Source organism: Fistularia commersonii, chromosome 28, assembly GCF_037954325.1.
Source record: "Fistularia commersonii isolate RoL2024-O1a breed Wild chromosome 28, RoL_Fcom_v1.0, whole genome shotgun sequence".
NCBI classification, from domain to species: domain Eukaryota; kingdom Metazoa; phylum Chordata; class Actinopteri; order Syngnathiformes; family Fistulariidae; genus Fistularia; species Fistularia commersonii.
In genome coordinates, this window is record NC_141311.1 from 11,217,501 (window position 1) to 11,237,570 (window position 20,070).

At 38.6% G+C, this 20,070-nt stretch overlaps 3 protein-coding genes across 5 annotated transcripts; 2 read left to right on the forward strand and 1 right to left on the reverse strand.

Moving 5' to 3' along the window:
- The first annotated feature begins 262 nt into the window (after window positions 1–262).
- On the forward strand, window positions 263–5,822 carry ftr67 (finTRIM family, member 67). Its single transcript, XM_086175958.1, has 7 exons — window positions 263–929; window positions 1,457–1,552; window positions 1,654–1,887; window positions 2,760–2,919; window positions 3,007–3,108; window positions 3,325–3,423; window positions 5,208–5,822. Exons 1-7 carry the CDS (start codon window positions 333–335, stop codon window positions 5,273–5,275), a joined length of 1,356 nt encoding a protein of 451 aa, XP_086032084.1. The 5' UTR covers window positions 263–332; the 3' UTR covers window positions 5,276–5,822.
- Window positions 5,823–5,993: 171 nt separating this feature from the next.
- On the forward strand, window positions 5,994–11,228 carry LOC147217596 (E3 ubiquitin/ISG15 ligase TRIM25-like). Of its 2 annotated transcripts, XM_086175953.1 has the most exons (7): window positions 5,994–6,722; window positions 7,777–7,863; window positions 7,936–8,169; window positions 9,443–9,602; window positions 9,672–9,722; window positions 9,796–9,852; window positions 10,174–11,228. In XM_086175953.1, exons 1-7 carry the CDS (start codon window positions 6,138–6,140, stop codon window positions 10,698–10,700), a joined length of 1,701 nt encoding a protein of 566 aa, XP_086032079.1. In that variant the 5' UTR covers window positions 5,994–6,137; the 3' UTR covers window positions 10,701–11,228. The 2 variants fall into 2 exon arrangements, with proteins under 2 accessions (XP_086032079.1, XP_086032080.1); XM_086175954.1 differs by lacking the exons at window positions 9,672–9,722; window positions 9,796–9,852.
- On the reverse strand, window positions 10,804–18,592 carry LOC147217597 (elongation factor 1-delta-like). Of its 2 annotated transcripts, XM_086175955.1 has the most exons (10): window positions 18,515–18,592; window positions 18,101–18,122; window positions 15,745–16,358; window positions 14,881–14,998; window positions 13,181–13,237; window positions 12,254–12,335; window positions 12,055–12,149; window positions 11,750–11,953; window positions 11,437–11,631; window positions 10,804–10,891 (listed from the first exon to the last, which is right to left on the reverse strand). In XM_086175955.1, exons 3-10 carry the CDS (start codon window positions 16,335–16,337, stop codon window positions 10,853–10,855), a joined length of 1,383 nt encoding a protein of 460 aa, XP_086032081.1. In that variant the 5' UTR covers window positions 16,338–16,358; window positions 18,101–18,122; window positions 18,515–18,592; the 3' UTR covers window positions 10,804–10,852. The 2 variants fall into 2 exon arrangements, with proteins under 2 accessions (XP_086032081.1, XP_086032083.1); XM_086175957.1 differs by lacking the exon at window positions 13,181–13,237.
- Window positions 18,593–20,070: the final 1,478 nt, after the last annotated feature.

A 20,070-nucleotide genomic window follows, 5' to 3' on the forward strand; every position in this document is an offset into this window, starting at 1 on the left:
GTAATAAGTGTAATCCCTAGTTTTTATTGAAAACAATTGGTCCAAAAAAAAACAAAAAATGGATGCTGCTTTGTTTGCATATATTTGTATTCGGGCTGACTATGTATACATAAAAAATAAATTAGACATATTTTTTCTCCATATAAGTAAAATATACGAAAAATATGTATAATTTTATTTATTTAAAAAAAAAAAAATCCAATTTAAATGCCTTCGCCATGTCCGTCTAGGTGACCACGCCCCTTCGGTGCATTTCCGGTAAACAACGCTGCTCTGGTCGAGCTGTCAGAGTTTCGACTCGGTTGTCTTTGGGCTCACCCGCGGTTGCTACGATGGCCCAAATGGGAGTAGTTCTTGACAAGGACCAGTTTAACTGTTCAATTTGTCTGGACGTGCTGAAAGATCCGGTGACCATCCCGTGTGGCCACAGCTACTGCTCGAGTTGCATCCAGAACTACTGGGACCAGGACGACTACCTCGGTGTATTCCTGTGCCCGCAGTGCAGGCAGAGCTTCAACTCGAGGCCGATGCTGTCCAGAAACACCATGCTAGCCGACGTGGTGGACAAATTTAAACAAACGGGACTCAGAGAAACCCCTTCGCCCGTAAAACAAAGTCCAGCCGAGGCGGACGATGTTGAGTGCGACGTCTGCACGGGCAGGAAAAACAAAGCCGTCAATTCTTGTCTGGTGTGTTTGGCCTCCTATTGCGAGCTCCACGTCCAGCCTCACCACGAATCGGCCGTGTTCAAAAAACACAAGTTGGTGTCGGCGTCCAAGAGACTGCAAGAAACGATCTGTCCCTTGCACGACAAACTGCTGGAGGTGTACTGCCGCACCGACAAGCAGTGTATCTGTTATCTGTGTCTGACGGACGAACACAAAGGACACGACACGGTGCTGGCCGAGGCAGAGATCCAGCTGCAGCTGGTAAACATCGCGACCTGATTCAAAATGACTTAACAACTTCTTCCCAGCGCAGTTCATTGTTCTCCAAACGCAAGCTTTGTCTTTGAGTTGGTTATTTATTCTCGATCTCACATGCAACGACGCTAAATGGAGTTAAAAGTATCAACTTTTCTTCAACCGCTTCTTCAGGTTAATCCTTACATTTGATTCTAACTTATATTGGTTTTAAGTGGGACCTTCAAGCTCCAACACGTCCACTATTCACACTATGTGCTGCAAGTTTAATTGTTAAATTACAACTATATTTATCTATGATTTATGATAGTCAGAAGAGTTGACAACTCACACTTTATAAATGATGCAACACCAAATTACCAATTCTACAGTCTTCTTCTGTCAGCTTTTCCCTTCAGTGGTCGTCACAGCGAATTAACTCTCTCACACCAACTACCTTCATATCTTCTCTCACCATGTCCATAAATCTTAAAAACCAAACATGCGAATCAACCAATTCCACAGGGTTAAACTTTTAAATGTTTGTCTTTCAGCGGCAGCTCGGCGAGGTAAAGCAGAACTTGCAGCTGAGAATCCAGCAACGAGAGAAGGAGGCTCAGGACCTGAGACAAGCCATTTTCTCTTTAAGTGTAAGAGATCAACAGGGTCGATTATATGATAATCTAATTTAAATATTAATTGTTTTGCCGGATTGTTTCTCACGTTGTTGTCTGCTATTGTCTCCACGTAGCGCTCAGCCCAGGCAGCTGCTCAAGAGGGTGACAACATCTTTACCGAACTGATCCACTCCATCGAGCTGAAGCGTTTTGAGGTGAGAGAGTTGATTCGGGCCCAGGAAAAGATGGCTTCCAACCAGGCCGAGCAGCTGCTGGAGAAGATACAGAAAGAAATTGCGGAGCAGAGGAAGACAGAAGTAGAACTGGACAAGCTCTCTCACACCGACGACCAAGTGCATTTCCTTCAGGTAGAAACACTCAAACGTTTGAGTCTGAAACCAATGTTCCCTCTAATTTTTCATGTGTCTGTGCGTACAAACAACCTCCCTGAGCACACTGAGGACCACTGTGAGCAACATTAAGAATAAGAATAAGAACAATTTTATCCCGAAGGAAATTGTTGTTCCAGAGTTTCAAGTAAAACATAACAATAATAGATAATAGTAGGAAGGAGGGAAATTAAGAAATACGAATAAAATGTCAAAGTGTCAAAGTTAAGGCTATAAAGTGTTTTAAGGTCTAGATGTGCACGCGGTGCCCACACACCAGTATCACACCTGTGATCATAGCTTCCATTTAGTCCATATCTTTCCATCAGAAAACTTGCTTACTACTTTAGTTTCGCTGCAGGTTTTGTAGCGCAGGCCTCTCTCACCTTTCTCCAAGTTTCGCTGTTTTTTCCTCTTATTTGTCCTCTCCGACAGCCATTCAAACTTAAAAAAAAGCGCATTTTTCACTGCTCACTTCTCCATGATAAGGAGTTAGCATGTTAGCATTAGCTTCACTTAACTCCACCACACTGTTATTATTGTTATATAGCATGTATGGGCAGAGCATATGCGTAAATACTGTCAATGCCGTGATTGGCTGCGTAGCGTGATTGCATCGTATCGTATGATTGGCTGGACACCTGTCAATCACAGAGTTACAGAGCAAAATGACAAAATGTTATCTATCTAATTCATTTGCAGTGAGCTCACTGCGCTGGATAGGTTTTCTTGTGCGCTGAGAGTGTGCGAGCAGCTTAGAGGGAGCATTGATCGGAACTGTTCCTCATTGTGGTGGATTTTTGTTTTCAGGACAGTAACAAGTGAACACTTCCTATGTTCTGTCATTGCAGAGTTGTGAGATGCTCCAAACTCCCACGATACTGCCCGCTTTGCCTTCCATAGTGACTGAGCAGCACCTGACCTTTGGCCCTGTGATGTCGGCCGTGTCCGATTTCAAAGGACTATTAATGGAAGTCTGCCAGGGCGGATTTGTCAGCATCTATGAGAAATGTATAGAACTTTGCATATGTGGTTTATTATGTTGTGGTTGGATTTAATAACTTGCAATGTGATTCAACTCTTTCTTTTCATTTCAAGTGAGAGATGTAGTCATCATAGCTCCACCGAAACCTGGTGTCCCGCTTGATGCCGTGCAGCCGTTAAATGCTGAGCTGACCGCGCAAATGGAAGCTCCACTGGGTGAGTCTTTGTCACACATTTTCTTCAAAAAATGATTGGATTATTTCCAAAAACCCAAAGAAACTTTCAACCCAAAAATAAAAATCAAGATGTGGCCTAACAAACAGCAATAATTGCCAATATGTCAGTTATGGGTCATACAGATATGATGTAAAATTAGCCCAAAATTATAATTTTAATTTGTTGGTTTTCTGGTTTTTGTCTTCTTGTCTTCAGCAATGCAACCTTCTGAGGCTGACCAGAGTTCTGGGTACCGTCTCAACCCGTTTCTCAATCCAGGACCAGCTGTACCCACATTTACCCTCTCACCATTTGGTAATAAATATTGTTATAAAAAAGGCTATATTCCAGTTTGTTTTCAGTCAAAAGCAAATAATCAAAGAGTTGCTAGTGTCAATTAAATGACAATGTACGTAGATGATTTTTTTAGTTTAAAGTTTCATTTGAATTTAGAGGGGGCTTAAACACAACCTCAGGGCTTCTGTGCTGATATGAAAAGGAATCATGAGCCTTCAGAGTCCCCAATAACACTTTTCTGAAACTACCTGTAAAAAATTGACTATTTTTTTAGTGATTTTCTCTTAACACTTATTAGTTTTGACTTTTTGTAATGCTGGCTGATAAATGCATTTTACTTGCATCTAAAATGTCGATTTCATTGAACATACATGCAATTTATCAATTAAAAAAACACTTTCTTTTGTTTTTTCCTCAGCCATTGAACATGATACTGCATAGATACCAAAAATGTGATCTTGTAACAAACTGAAATGATGAAATGACGGTTCAATGTTTAGTTTTTATTTATATATATCCATTTGTATAAAGAGGAAAAGAAAGATATAAAGGAAAGGGGTACAAGACAGTAATGGGACCAGTGATGCAATATGGTTTAGAAACAGTGGCATTGAGAATAAGACAGGAAGCATAGCAGAGCCGTAGTAAACATGAAAATATTAAAGGGTCTCTTAGGGTGTCAGGAATGAGTCCATCAGAGCGACAGGGCATGCTAGTTGCTTTGGAGATAGTCAGTAAGGCTGGACTTAGATGGTTTGGATATGTAGAGAGGAGAGATAATGAATCCATGGGTAGAAGGATGATGAGGTTAGAACTGCAAGGCAGGAAGCCTTAAAGAAGACCAAAGAGTAGATTTATGGATAGTGTGAAAAAGAACTTCTTGCAGATGAGCAATAGGTGATTCTCTGTGATGACCTGTTAAGGGGAGGACAGTCACAAGGAAAAGGATAATCTCTGTCTCTCTACTTAATTTTGACCAAAGTCCAGTTCACTTTGAGATAATCCTCCTCCTTCAGCCTCTTATAGGAAGTTACCTTTGACCAAATCATTAACACTCTCAAGTCCATTAATGATCTTGCAGTTAATTTACAAACTCACATTTTTTTTTAAATAAGGTGTGTGGCAGAGTAACAGAATTTCTCATCCATGTCATTTGATTTTTGCTTTTGCCTTTGTGATGATTTCTTTAAATCGAATCAAGAAATACTTCCATCTAGGCTGGGCATTTTCTGACAAACGCACAAGACTATAATAAATAATGGGGTGTTTTTATATTGATGCAAAGAAATGGTATATCCCCACATACTGTAAATGATAATAAAATGACTAAAATGTTTTTCATGCTTCATGACAAACCCTGTGCCTTTGTAAGCTAGGTGCTAAATTAAATGACAGCACAGCATTTATGCTTTTGTACTTTTGCACAGTTAAGCGCCAGTATACTTTTATTGTTGTACGGTCATGGTCAATGGTCAGAGGAGCTTGTGTCACAAAAAAATTAAGCTATATTCAAAGTCATATGTTAAACCTCTTTGATACCTGTCTCACATTATTATACATATTAATATTTGCAAATTTAGGTGAAATAAAGAACAGGTTCGTTTTCAGTTTGGGATTAAAAATGTAAATATCCAGTACAATGAATTTTTAATCCCAAAATTAGGGGATGATAAATATTCTGATCTTTCCTTGAATAGCTCTTTTCCTCACTTTTTTTTTATTATTACTTTTATCATCAGTTCAAAAAATTGACCATCATTTTGTGCAAGATGCTACAAAGGTTTCCCTACTTTGTCTTCCAGGGTCGAAAATCTCCTCAGGATCGAGGCAGAGACACCTTCAGCGACGCACTCATTCCAGGAGGAAATAAACCTTCACGAGGACTTAATAATCACCATTGCACACATGGGAATGCAAGCTAAACATTTCCTTTCAAAACCTCAAAGAAACATGTACTGACACTCTTAAAGTATTAATATAGCTGCTTCTGTTCTTCAGTATTCCCGAAGAATCTGTCTTGAATTGAAGACTTAGTTTTATTTCAAAGAAACACTTATTTTATCACTTTTTTTTTAATATAATACAGTAAATATTGAGCCCTGTAATGCAGAAAAAATATAATAATCAAGACTATGACTGAGGCTGTAAAAGAAGTGCGACCAATGGCTTTGCACTTGACAGACAAATGAATAGAAAGGGTGTTATCTGCAGGAGAATTAAGTTAAAAAACTTTTTAAAGTCAAGGACCATCTTTTCTGGGTACGTGTTGAGATTATTATATATGCTATCGATTACCGCCTCCTTGCTTCGTTATTATATTTTTAGAAAGAAAATGTTAATTTTGTGTTAATTTTGTTTTACAAAAAAAAAAAAAGATAAAAAATTTGTGATATGCTGATATTAAAAAGCAAACTCATCAGCGCTGGTGTTTACTATTCACTGATGCGTTCCTTTTTGTATCTGGTATTGTAGGGTCTGGGGCCGCATGATACACTTGCAATACTATTAATTATCTAATGTACGCATGGTAAAGGTTGTCGTTCCACACGGACTTGTTTGCTTTAGCAGAGTCAGCCTGTTTGCTGGTTTGCTGGTTGTGATTGGAGGATTCACGAAGCGGCAGGTGACACATGAGAAGCTGTTGTTCCTCCGTACCTGTGAGTCACGCCTATATTTGTCCTCTCAGTTCCTGGTTATTCTCTTTTAGCTGTGCGGGGTAAACCTTGCTAGAAATGGCAGCAGTGAATATCTCTATAGAACAAGACCAGTTTTGTTGTCCGGTATGCCTGGAAGTTTTGAGGGATCCGGTGACCATCCCCTGTGGACACAGCTACTGTCTGGACTGCATTGAAGACTACTGGAAAAGGACCAAACAGAAAAGTCACTACAGTTGCCCTCAGTGCCGGCAGGTTTTCAACCCCAAACCTCTGCTGAGTAAAAATACTGTTCTGGGAGAAGTGGTGGAACAGTTTCAACGGATTGGTTTTCAGTCTCCAGCGGAACATTTGTCCAAGCCCGAGGACGTGAACTGCAGTGTCTGCGTTGGGAGAAAAAGCATAGCTTGTAAATCCTGTCTTATGTGCTTAGAGTCTTACTGTGTGGGTCACTTGAGAATCCACGAGGAGAGCTTTCATGGGAAGCATCACAAGTTGATCCCAGCTGTCCATGAGCTGTCAAAAAAGCTGTGCCCTCAGCACAAGAAGTTACTGAGAGTCTACTGTCGCACGGACCGGCAAATCGTGTGCTCTCAGTGCATTAAAAATAGGCACAACGGCCATGATATACTATCTGTTGAGGATGAACGAGCAACGCAACAGGTGTGTTTTAATATTTAATTCCAGCCCTAATTTGTAATTTTCTCGACCAGTTGCTTCATTTATCCACGTAGACACATCTTCTGCCTTTCACCTCTAATTCAAAGAAATTCAATGTTTATTAAATATCAGGGGCTCTGTCATTTAACACACCTAATTCAAACATTTGCTTTTCTGCAGGCAGGCTAGTCTGGAAAAAATGATTGTGTAACTGATGACATCAGGGATAAATTTATAGGAACCTGCTCTATAATCGTGTTTGTGATGATGTTGGATGACACCCGGTGGCTGTATGACAGCAGAAGTGATGTAATATGATCACATGTTCAAGGTCGCACATATTTAACAATGTAACACCATAAGGTCAAATCTCTGTATACGGCAGGCTTTACTGACTTTAATCTGACTAGTATTGGTCATTTCAAATTTAGTAAAACTGCGCCACCTATTGGCCTGCTATTCTTATATTTTGCAAACTGGAAAGAACAGCTGGCAAATATCTCATCCCTTTACATCTAACCCTGACTGCCAAGTCCTAATGTAGAGATAATTTATTTCACTGTAGAAAATAGACCTGACTGTTGCTCCATAAGCCGGGTGACACCTGAATCCAGTGCAAAAGAGCTCTGCAGGGAACATATCTAGTCAATAGAAATAGTAACTTTTATGTTGTTGTGGTTGTTTTTGTATTAACCTCATTTAAATCATGGCAATCTTAATCTGTGCGGAATATTTTCCAACATATATCTATTCCTTTTGTGGCATTTTGTTAAGAAAAAGAATGAATAGAAACTTCAGTGGCATATTCAGCATCTAGATGAAGGCTCTCTCTGAAGCCAGTATTAAAGCTTTAGCGATTACAATATTGAAAGCAGTGAGGATAAAACGTACTTTGGCCACATCTCTGGAGTGGAGGTTGAAAGACCAAAGGATATCCTGTGTAATTCAGTCCTTTGATTGTAATTCAATCCGTCTCATCTTAAAAATCAACCATGGTGAAAGTCAATTTGCCTGAGGGATTGCACTGTGTAATACACATCTATTGTTATTCTTTTAGAAAAAACTCCAAATAACCTCCTCAAAGTCTCTGCAAAAACTGAAGGATGCAGAAAAGGAGCTGCGATGTATTATCAAACACATTAAGGTGAGTTTTTTGGATGTTGAAACCAGTGCAGACTTTATGTACATAAAGTTGACTGAACATTACTTTTCAAAGCATTCAACAGAGGCTGTGTTGGAGGAAAGTGAGAGGATTTTCTCCAAGCTTATTCATTCGATAGAGAAACAAAGCTGTGAACTGAAAGAGTTGATAAGAGTCCAGGAGAGGACAGCTGTCACTCAGGCCAATGAGCTACTGGAAAAGACCCAAAGGGAAATGGCTGAGCTCAAAAGGAGGGAGGCCGAGCTGGAGAGGCTTTCTTGCACAAAGGACAACGTTCATTTTCTTCAGGTGTGGATTAGAACGAAAGATCCATCTTGCTCAATTATTATTATGTCATACATGGGGAAAAAAAGACATTGGACTCTTCTGTATGTTGGGTCTTTGGTCTGATAGATGCATAAGGAGAGCCTGACATTTGGAATAATTTTGATCCATTTTGAAGTACAAGTAATGGTTTTAATTTAAATTTGACATTTTATGTACGGTAGTTGCTGTCAATTGAAGAATGATCTTAACCATTCAGCTGCTCCCTTCAGAAGTTATCACAGTGACCAACTACCTTCATGTCCTATATCACTCCATCCAAAAATCTCCTCTTTGGTCTTTCTCTAGGCCTTCTGCCAGGCAGTTCCAAACTAAAATATTCACTATCCCTCCTTTGTACATGTCCAAACCATCTTAGTCTGACCTCACTTTTATCTCAAAAACATCAAGAATGCTGTCCTTTTGATTCACCCTGTTTTTCTCCTCTAGGTCTCCAAACCACACACCTCTGCTGATCTCACCGTCTTGTACGCCTTTCCTTTCATTCTGGTTGATTCTTTTATCACTCTTGACTAAGTGCCTTTCCACTCTTTATCCTCACCAATGCTCACGTCACATCACCTTTACTCATCTTTTGCTACTTCCTGGTCTACAAAGATCACCTCCTCCACTCTTCATTCTCTCATTTTCCTCTTCTCTGGACTATTGACCCTTGGTGCTTAATATTTGTATTTATGAGCAAAAACATGTATCACAGGTAGCCATAGCCGAACTAATATACACAGCAGACAATTTAAAAATGGGCATTTTCTGTGTGTGAAATTAATAATCACTATGAATAGTATTGAACAAAATAATGAAATCCCTATTAAAGCAGTTCATCCCTTTGAAAAATTAAATATTCAGAAGCAGCTCATGGACCTCAAATAGTAAAGAAATAGTTTGAATACATTAACACGAATGGTCAATCTGGTATTATCAAGTTTGCAAGGTCTCAGGCATATTAATACCTTATAGCAGATGTTCAAACTCTCCAGAACTACAGAGGATTATTCTACTCCATGCCTTAACTTTCCCATTAACCTTTATTGGTTTTTAATTTGCTAAATCTTAAGAATTGTGTACATTTTATTCGCTCTGCTCAGTATTAAATGGACAAATATTAGACAACATGAATGGACCTCTCAGCAGGAAATCTGATTCAAAGTAATGCAATTAATTTCCATCTGGATTCAAAACTTGCTTGTATGGCTTGTTGCATGTTTACCCAAATACTTAGGCTTGTTTGTCATTTTAGACATACAAGTCTTTTAATTTCCCTGCGAAGACAGTTGAGATGCCCAGCACTGATACTGTTCCATATTTGATGTACAAAATCATGAGAAGAGCTCTGGCTGATCTGAAGGACAGTGTGAATGAAACACTTCAAAGAGATTTCAACAGAATCTCAGAAAAAGGTAAGGTTCTTCAAAAGCTGATTCACTTTCAATCAGTTACAGTCTAACGTATCTTGGCTACATTCACAGTAATTTCACTGAAGGAAACAAACAATCAAAGTACCACTGAAAAGTCCAAAGGTATGAAAAGTAACATCGGAGTTCAATATTGTTTGACATAAATCTTATTGAATATTGTATGCCTGCCTTCCAGTTAGAGATGATACACTGTACAACTCAGAACCAAAGACAAGAGCAGATTTTTTACAATGTAAGTAATATTTACACAAATATACTATCTATACAACTAAAATAGTGCTGGGAAGACATGCCATTTTGTGGTTCTGGACATCACAATCTGGAGTTGGGTTGCATCTCTTTGCTTGTTGTCATCTTTCGTAATCGGGATATGGTTTTGTTGTTTTTGGTAACCACAACACTTGAGTGAGGTGATACAACTGTATGGTTGTTTCAACTCATGATCCCCATCAATGGTTTGACTGAAATTCTACCTTTTGATGGGCCTGCATTAATTATGTGGATTTTGAAGCAAGCAACTTTAACAAGGGAGAATTTTTATTTTTCTTGGAAGATTACCAGGACATAAGGCTGGACTCCAACACGGCCAACAACTTTCTTCTCATCTCTAGTGACAGAAAAGGAGTGACAACACGCTCAGAGCCAAAGCCGTACCCTGATCATCTGGAACGCTTCACAAGTTGGGCCCAGGTGCTGGGCCAGGCAGGGATGGCAGGTCGCTGCTACTGGGAGGTGGAATGGGCTGGTAACACTGGGGTTTCTATCGGTGTCTGCTACAAAAGTATGAGTAGGACTGGCGCTGGAACTGACAGTAAACTGGGACATAATGCAAAATCCTGGAGTCTGGATTGCTCTTCTTCAGCCTGCTCGTTTCAGCACAACAAGCAAAGATCTATTACTACGGTCCCCTGTTGTAACAGGATAGGGGTTTGGCTTGACTTCAGGGGTGGGGTTTTGTCTTTCTACAACATATCTGATACGATGACTTTACTTTCCACAGTTGGAGCCACATTTACTCAACCCCTTTACCCTGGATTTTGGGTGGGATTGGGATCTTCTTTAAAAGTGCATTCTGTTTAAATGTTGAGCTGTTTTTCAGCTAATGGAGAATGCAAAGTAAATTTGTAAATATTAAGTATGTAATATAACCATATTACTATAAAAATAACTATGGACAGAAATGTGTGGTCAAAGCTTTGTATTTTAATAATCATGCAAGTAGGGAACAGCACTTAGATCTTGTTGAAGGCAGCAACATCTACACTCTGGACCTACACAGTTGGGGGAAAAGAGGAAAGTTTGTTCAAATAATGACACAAATAGATTCACTTTACCTGACAAAGCAGGAATACTGATTTAAACATCTATTAAATATATCAAATGATAATTATAAAAATTGAACATGTGGACTTAAGGAGAATTTTAAGGAGAAATTATGTTGTTTTTGTTCTCTTCATCTGAACAAGAGTATGTCAAGGGATCAGTCATGAAGGATTCATGTAAAACCACTTGGTTAGAGTTAAAAATAAATTCTACCCTAAGCTCACTAAACTGGAAAATTAGTTGAAAAATGTCTTGACATTTAATTGAAATAAAGACCTTTTTCAGCTGTGGCTATTGATGCGTACTGTTGACTGGTTTTCTGATTCAAAAAAAAAAAACAAAAAACAAAACCTCCCAAATCATTTGTAATACAGGACACTATCAAAATTTATTTCCAATAGTGTTCAGATGGGAAAGTAAAATGTCGAAAGCAGCATCGGCATTTAAATCTTAAGTAGCTAATGGAGCTTAAAAGAAAGAGACAGTTACTTACATAATCTTCGAACTTTGTAATTTCTTCCTCCAGAATGTCAGTCCCGACTTTCTCGTCCTCGACCACACAATTAATCTGAAGCTTCTTGATACCGTAGCCTACAGGCACCAGTTTAGACGCACCCCACAAGAGACCATCCATCTGCACGGAGCGCACAGACTCCTCCAGCTTTGCCATATCGGTCTCATCATCCCACTGTGACATCACCCATGGGAGACATCAGGTAAGAGTTGAAAAAATTTGCAAGCAGACGCAGCTTTTGATACTTGTACAGTTCAATATGAAATAGAACAGCAGTTAACTTAATACGTACAGGCTTGACATCCAAAAGGATGGAAGACTTGGCAATCAGCGCAGGCTTTTTAGACTTCTTAGCTGTGTATGCGTCCACAAGTTCTTGTTTGATACGTTCTGCCTCCTCATCATCTTCATCACTTCCAAACAAGTCAATATCATCGTCATCGTCATCATTTTCTTCCTTTACCGCTTTGGCAGGAGCAGCCTGTACTGGGTTAACCTGATAAAGTTATTGGAGACATTAATTAAGACCAGAGCAGCATATTTGATGCAACTGTATTCCTCGATTAAAAAACATAATCAATAACAATTTTAATTTACCTTGGTTGTAGGGGCAGCTGCTTGTGCAGGGACCTTTTCCAGCACAGCTACTCTGGACTCCAGATACTGCAAAGCTGCTCTCATTTCTGCTACCACTTTAATGAAAATTTAAAAAGTTAAATGTGAGTCATTATCCAAACCAGAACACGAGCATCAAGTAATGAGAAAAAAAAAACAAAAAACAAAAAAACATGCACACCTTTGTGCAAAGTTTGGTTATCCAGTTCCAGTTTTTTCATGGATGCAATCAGCTCCTGGTCACCTGTTGCATGAGAGGATGACTGTGGAACAATAAAATTTAAAAAAAAAGAAGAAATGAGCACACATCCACAGCGGTGCAAAATCAATCAAGGGACAAATAAGCAATTAGGAAACAAGCAAAATTTATTTGTCAAGTGTGAGGGGAAAAAAAAAAGCCATGCAAGATTAAAATCTAATACTTTCATAAATGTGGATGAAGTCCAAACACAAATGAAGCTCCTTCAAAGCCTTAAATATGGCTTTTACATTCAATGACAATGCATGCCCAATTTAATGTAAAAAAAAAATCACAAGTAAATCATTGATTACAAAACAGAAACATGCACTGAATTTCACTCTTTCATAAATCTAGAAACTAAATATGAAAATATAAATCGACTTAAGAAAAAAAAAAAAAGGTTTATAACTATTGGTTTGCTTGGGATACATGCCAAACAATCAAAATCTTACCATGGGGGATGCACCGACTGTAGCATTGTTACACAATGCCATATACTGCTTTTAAAAAGAATTCAGCTGGTGGTCAACTTCATCTGACTCAGTTGGCCAGTTAAGTTTTTCAACATTTCACCTGATCATATTTACGGAGAAATTACATAATATCTATCAATTGACACTATTACTTTGTATCAACAGATAAACATAGTACTATTGCTTGTGAGTGTTATTTGCAATTGGCCCAATGATAAGTATAGCAAATAACGTTGCATACTGTTGTAAAGTGGATTTATCGGTGCATCCTTAACCAAAATTAGGATAAATCAGAGGTAGTGAATGCCACAGAAGTATAGGGTGAGGCATTTTAAGGATTTCACAGCAGTAGCACACTCGCTGTGTCGCAGCCATTGCAATTCCCGACACTCACGTTTCTGTGCTGCCGTTTCTGCTGGCGCCCTTTGGCCTGCTGCAGGGAAGTTTTCACCTGCGCCATTAATATGTAGGATGGAGGTGAGAGGATGATAGAATGATGGTAAAGAAGTGGAAATTGTAGGTGGATGGTGAGAAGTGTAACAATATCATCACCTTTATTGTTTTCAGTATAGGGTTAGAAGATTTTAGAACCGAGACATGAGACATGCAGTGCAAGGTTTTATTAAAATGCCACAAATGTGACAACGGCCCGAGAGCCTTAGTTACAGAAATTAACAGACTTTGCACCAACTTTAGGGTTCACAGCAAGTAAATCAGTTTTATCCTAAAACACCATTTCCAGAAAACACTTTGTTAGACATGGAGTAAGTAATATTGAATAAACTTTCAAAATTTGAAAGTGCTGGTTCCTTTCTCATTCCTCTATAATTACTTGTTTCTGAAAAATAGGATTGTGTGAGAGTTGTAGTGCAACCCCCCCCTACTTCAAGGGGCTTACTTAATGACAATGTTTGTGTTGCCGCATATTCTGAGCAGTGATTAAGACCGTAAGCAAGCAGCGGTAGAATGACAAATGTAGAGCTCAAAAATCAAGCGTGCCATTTGAATTAATTCTGTCCTTTTTCAAGACCTAATTTATTGAGTGAAAGTTGTAAATTTTAATCAATAACAGGTCCTATCCTTCTCTAAGGGCTGGCACATGAAGACTGGTGAGAGGTTTCCTGCCACTTAAAGGGTCAGTCTGTGCCTAATTTAGATCAGAGTACTCACTCCATTGAGGGATTGCTAGATATTCTGATGGGATTTTTCAATGTCCTTCAGAATGGCATGAACCTCTGTCTCCTGTGGGCATGTGTGAGTAAAGCAGTTAAGAAGCAGGAGTAGTGAGAAAGCAGTCTGCCACACAGACAAGAAAAAGATCAACCAGACCTCCACCAGTGAGACATGTGAAGAGGAAAGATGATGCAAGCAATAACCTTTAGATGAAAGCCAAGCAATCAAAAGCAAATAAAAGGTGCTCCGGGCTTATCGGGTGAAGGCAAGTAATGCAACGGTAGCTGCTGATATAAGGTTATGAAGACCGAGATGGATGACCTGTTATTTTCACACAAAAGCCCAAATTTGAAATTGATTCTAAAACTACTTTTAGCCCGAAATACCTAGCAAAATACGTGACGCAGACATCTGAAACAATCCCTCTGATTTGCTTAACAAATTGGTGGGACCTGATCGCACCATACTGAGCTCTGCATGTTTCTCCAAGCCTGTGTGACTGTAGTCTTGAAATGCCTGAGAAGCAGAGACAGGTGCTAAAGCGCCTGACTCCTGTCACTACGATGAGCACGATTCTAAATGGAGTGGCTTTACTCTCATGTACTCTGCAGGGCACTTTGACTGATGATGACGTAACAGTAGCTTAAACAAACAGGACAGAAGTGGACAGGTCAGTGTGCAAACAGTGATAAAGTGGTGTGAGATGATAAGGGTCCAGAGAGCCTACAGTATTGAACTACAAGAGCTCAAATAAAAGCACCCTTCAGAACCTTAGTTGACAAAACTTATCAGAACATGAGACTTTTTGCTCTCAGGATCCACCTGACACAAAGTGGTTAGATTTAACACACCCACCCTAAACCAATGTCAAATTGTCCAGTCCAAATTAATGACCTGGAAGTTGTTTTGTCACGTTTTTACCTGTTGCTTGGAAGGGCCATTGACTCCAGCATAGAAGTTCCTCTCAGCCTCGTCGTAGCGGTGTTTGTCAAACCAGATGTTCTCAGTAGCGAGGCACTGCAGTCCGCTCATGTTGGTTCTGATAGCAGGAAGTGAAAAAATGCACTTGAAAAATCTAGTAATGTGTCTAATAATTGCACTGACCAGATTCTTCACGATGACACATTAACAGCACAATGAAAAGAAAGCCAAAACATTACTTGATTAGATGCCTGTTCATAAAGTTATGAATTATATATTTCCATGCAAAATTGGCCATTTGAAGTCATTAATGGAATAGGGGGAGACCAAGCATGACAAGGGACATTTCTTGTGTTCACACAAAAAAGCTGATTGACAGTCACATATTGCAGTTCCTTCTAAATCACAAGCAGTTTAAAAAAGGGTTTGCCACAGACAATAGCACATATGCTTCAACCCCCTACTCAATTTGCCGATGGATTACTGCAGTGCATAGACAACACATTCCAGTGAGTGACAGACTTGCCTGGTCTGTAAACTCTGGATTACAGGACAAAAGGTTGCTCACCAACTGATGATTGTTAGTCATAGCAAATTTACACCTTCTATTTTAATGGAGGTTACCAATCAAGTAATCATACGTTTTACCATTGAACATTTGATTGACATGGCATATAACATCAAGAGATCACTCCATTATAAAAGTTCAATTTTAAATTACACATAGTACTTTGTATACAAAAGCACAATTGAACAATAAACAAGTACGCAGACAAACACAATACGCAGAAATTACCACTGCATTCGTTAAAAACAAAAATCACACTTCATGTCTCTCCCATTTTTGTGTAAGGGGTGCCATACTTTTCCCGTTTGTGTCTGCTTTCCGTCTCTGAGAGGCCTCTTCTCCTCTGGATTGGCACACTGCTGCCTTTGCCCTCTTTTTCAGTCTCGGAGGAAGTGCGATTACGGCCTCTACTGAACTGACGGTGAGGGACACCAGAGGGCCTCACAGTAGTGACTGGGATCTCACCCCGATCCTGCTGTTTTTGGGTACGCCTTGCATGAAAGATCATAGACCCTTTAGTGTTTGGGCTCCTTGGAGAGGATGAAAATGGTTTGCTCCGCTGATGGCCTAAGTAGGGTTGGTAGTTGCCTTCTGCCTGCTCATAGGAGTTGCTTTTAAACCATAGTTGCTCTGCCTGCATGCCTTGTCTAATTGGGCTTTCTCCGTAGCGTCCACTTTTCTCCATAGAAGTGCTCAACAACTCCTCTTCAGCTCCAGAACTGTGGCTTTCTGACAAACGGGTGCTGCGTCGCAGTCTGCCAAACTGGGCGTTATCTCCACTGATGATGCTTCTTTCGAGAGAGGAACTGTCCCCTGGTCTGAGGGTCCTGATGGGCACAGCATGCTGAGGGATGCCTCCTTGTTCAGGATTCGGTGAAATCTTATCCATCTCTCAAGTGGTCTTTTCTCACTTGTGCATCAGTTTTATGAGGGGAGAAAGAAGCAACAGGTAGAGGCTAGAGGCATTTGTTTAGTTTCAGCGAGCATCAAAAATGAATTAGCACGTCGATGGAGCAGTGTTTTTCAAGCTGAGGAAAAAAGCTGACATGCAATGCCATGCACTTTTCTTGAATCCAAAAGTGTGGAGAGATTGATAAGTTTGATTTTGTCAGATAATTTCAAACATCTCTCATAGTCATTGTCAAGATGATCTTACAGTCTATATCAAAAAAGGATGATAGAGGCTGAAATTCCACTTGGGACTATTGGGATGTCTTGATTATATGAATTAAAATAATTTCAAGAACCTTGCGCAGACTTAAACAAAAAAAAAAAACAAAACAACAAAAACAAGCAGTCCAAAATGCCTTGACAGTACCACAAAGAACAGATCTTTACCAACATTTAGATTACAGAGTGTTCGTTGTTTCTTTCTGAAGTCTTTTAAGCTCCTTTTAAGGCAAAGTATTCGCAGCAGCACTAATTGTGCATTATTTGTGAAGACTCAGAATTAAGTTAAACTCAAGGAAAAAAAAAATTGTAATTTCACTTGCTAAAGTGTTTACTGACAATTTCATTTAGGGCATTGCAGTCTCCTTATGGGCAATTGCAAATCGCCAAAGATGTACTGTATAAATAATACTTTCATTGAATGTAACATGATAAAACAAGGAGAAAAGTAAACCCTTAATGCTATTATTTGTGTATACAAAATATACGTCATCAGAAAATGAACATGCAGGCTTGGTGCAATGTGTATATGTACACATTGGCATATACAATTTGTTTTGATTAGGTCAACCGGGTTCCTGTACAAGAACACAAACTGCAGATGCCTTTAACTGAATATATACAGTATGTAACCTCCCAAAGCATTAGGGAGGGTTCAGTGGCAGTTTGCTGCAAGCAGGCTGCTGTCTGAAACTGTTCAAATATCATATGATGCATCAGACGTGTTCATTAGCTCTGCTTCTTTAAGCAAGCAATTCCCATGCACTGGTTTGAGTATGGAAAGAGATAAACCATTTTAAAATAAGAGCACTTGTAGAAATCATTTCTCTACAGAGGAGGTGTGAAAGCACTAACAGAACAGCATCCAAAAATTCTGAACAGCCATACTGACTCTATAACAGTCACAACTTTCTGTATCAGTCTTTTTTTGCCACTAAATACACTGTTATACACAAATGTCATGTGTGGAATGGTTTTGAAAAGGGCTGCAAAACCCTGCGAAAGCCGAATGACAATGAACTGGAAAAACTTAATGTGATAAACTATTTTAGCACAAGGGAGATAAAGAAAAAAAAAAACTAGGTCAGCAGCATCCAGATATGAGCTTAGAACTACAGGTTTATTCATTGACAACACAACTCAGCTGTGTCAAATGAATAGGGCACACTACTTTGACAATGTTTATAGGGCTTGATAGTACGAGTTCATATAATTGAATGGGTTGCAATTGATTTATTAGGATTACTAAATTCATATCAAAATATTTGGAGGGACATAAAGGGAGTTACCAAATAATACACTTGGTAAAATATGTGTTGTCTCAAAACCTTTAACAGGAGTCGAACACCAGCCGACAAAGCATGCGATTTGTCATAGGTACGCAAAATAAACAAGCAACAAATAAATCTAGCTGATTTATAGAAGCCATTTGTATCTGACATTGTTAGCGCACCAGCTGGAATGCACCTTAACAACACTCACCTTTGGTATCTGGAACGGAAATCTAACATCCAACAAAAGAATTAAGAACAGAAAGAAATGACACAATTAATCTTGTTAAGAAGTATCTTAAATAACTACGTTAAATGTTAATGAGGCACACATGCGATTCCACAGGTCACAAAAAGTATCTTGACGATCAAATACAAATAGTCAAGCGGTCACAATGCACGGTGTGATACAATGATGACAGACATGATAAATAATAATAATAGTGTGCTTTTACGATGACTTGCTAGCAAAAGTTATGTAAGTTTGACAGCCGCAAACTTGTACTTCAACTGACCACGTGGCGCTAAAAAACAAAAACTTTGAATTGATTTCAGTGAATTGTTTTCAGACAAAACAGTCTTTGAAATGTTAATGTTCAGCAGCTTCCACCTTTGTTTCACTTACTTTATGTTTTATTCGACGTTTAATGGCTTGGTAAATTGCGGTTCGCGTGCTGCCTCAGCTGTAATCCGACGGAAAGAGGACTGGCATTCGACGGGTCGCTCTTATTCTCAATCACATGGGGGGGAGCGATATTATCTTTTTTAAGTTATAACAGTTATTTTTGTGGACTCACACCATATATCGGACTGCATAAGATTTAATAAAACATTTCATTGTTCGAATAAAAGTAAGGTGTGGTATTTTTTTGGGTATATAATGCACCCCATTATTGGTTCAGTCCATTTCGATGGTAGACTTCATTTCCCATAAAACCACAGAAAGAGGCCAAACCCGGAGACCCTGATACCATATATAGTGCTGCGTATTGACAAGCGAAGGTTGAATTCAGATTATTTAAATGTTTCATTTTCAACAAAGACAATTTTGACATTTCTCAAAATTATTTTTATTCTTAACATTATAGATAATTTTACCGATGATTGTATTCTGATTTACTCTTGTTTAAACTTGTCCTGCAGATGGCACACCAGTTGTACTGATGTATGTAATGTAACTTTACGAACGAAACCAATTGCTTCTGAACGATTTTTCTCGAGAAGTAGTAAAGATTAAGTAAAGATTTCCAGTTCAGGTTTAGGCTTCATCCTGTTTTTGACATTTTCAAATATAATTTCCAACAACAACAACAATCAAAAATAAAAATAAAAAAATAGAAAAAATAATCGTAGTTATTAGTAATTTTATAATATAATATAATATAATATTAGTAATTATTATAATTACTAAGTAATTATAAGCAATTATAATTACATTTATGATTACTTTTTCATAAGGCCATGCATACAAACATAAGAACTACCTTCTCCCACAAGCCATCACTCTGCTAAACACATAAATCCCCACAAATCTTGCATACCATGTCATATACTAACAATAACATCTTTTCCTGATCACCATTTCCTCAATGCAGATGAAAAAAAAAAACTGTTCTTATTGTCATAATTAAGTATACCCTTTGTGAGATGAGTGAAAATAAATACATGCTCTAAAAACATGGGCCAAATTTTTGGTTTATTGATTTTTTTGTTACTATTTATTTATTTATTTATTTATTTATTTATTTATTTATAACTTCTCTTTATATGATTGGTGGAAAAAGTAATGTGTTCATAATTTGTGGAAAGACAACGGCTGTTGTTTATCAAATTGTTTTTTGCCTCTTTTGACCTATACCATATAAGCCTTGTGGAAGCTAAGTCATCCCTATATGAACACTTTGAAGTGTAACAAAAAGATTGTTCCCTACATCTAATAGCCACATGAATTATTCCTGCAGCACAGGATGGCCTGCCCTCCTTTTTCTAAAAAGTTGCAGCTGCAGGAAAGATTGTTAATACTATATTGGAGGAGAATTTGTCTCACTGTCTTGAATTGAAAAGGCATCTCAATTTACCACGGTAATATATTTTAATTACCAATAATCTACAATAATCATTCTATTAGTTTTGTGATGTTTGTGCATTATTACATTATTTGCCAGATACGGTATCGCAATG

Excerpts from the sequence above, each read along its gene's own strand:
- ftr67 (XM_086175958.1), top strand. The coding sequence starts at position 333 with ATGGCCCAAATGGGAGTAGTTCTTGACAAGGACCAGTTTAACTGTTCA. Across the intron at positions 1,553-1,653 it reads AAGCCATTTTCTCTTTAAGT|CGCTCAGCCCAGGCAGCTGC; the intron begins GTAAGAGATCAA and ends GTCTCCACGTAG. Across the intron at positions 3,109-3,324 it reads GCAAATGGAAGCTCCACTGG|CAATGCAACCTTCTGAGGCT; the intron begins GTGAGTCTTTGT and ends TCTTGTCTTCAG.
- LOC147217596 (XM_086175953.1), top strand. The coding sequence starts at position 6,138 with ATGGCAGCAGTGAATATCTCTATAGAACAAGACCAGTTTTGTTGTCCG. Across the intron at positions 8,170-9,442 it reads ACAACGTTCATTTTCTTCAG|ACATACAAGTCTTTTAATTT; the intron begins GTGTGGATTAGA and ends TTGTCATTTTAG. Across the intron at positions 9,723-9,795 it reads TACCACTGAAAAGTCCAAAG|TTAGAGATGATACACTGTAC; the intron begins GTATGAAAAGTA and ends CCTGCCTTCCAG.
- LOC147217597 (XM_086175955.1), bottom strand. The coding sequence starts at position 16,337 with ATGGATAAGATTTCACCGAATCCTGAACAAGGAGGCATCCCTCAGCAT. Across the intron at positions 13,238-14,880 it reads ATGGCCCTTCCAAGCAACAG|GTGAAAACTTCCCTGCAGCA; the intron begins GTAAAAACGTGA and ends TTAATGGCGCAG. Across the intron at positions 11,632-11,749 it reads TCCTTTTGGATGTCAAGCCT|TGGGATGATGAGACCGATAT; the intron begins GTACGTATTAAG and ends GTGATGTCACAG.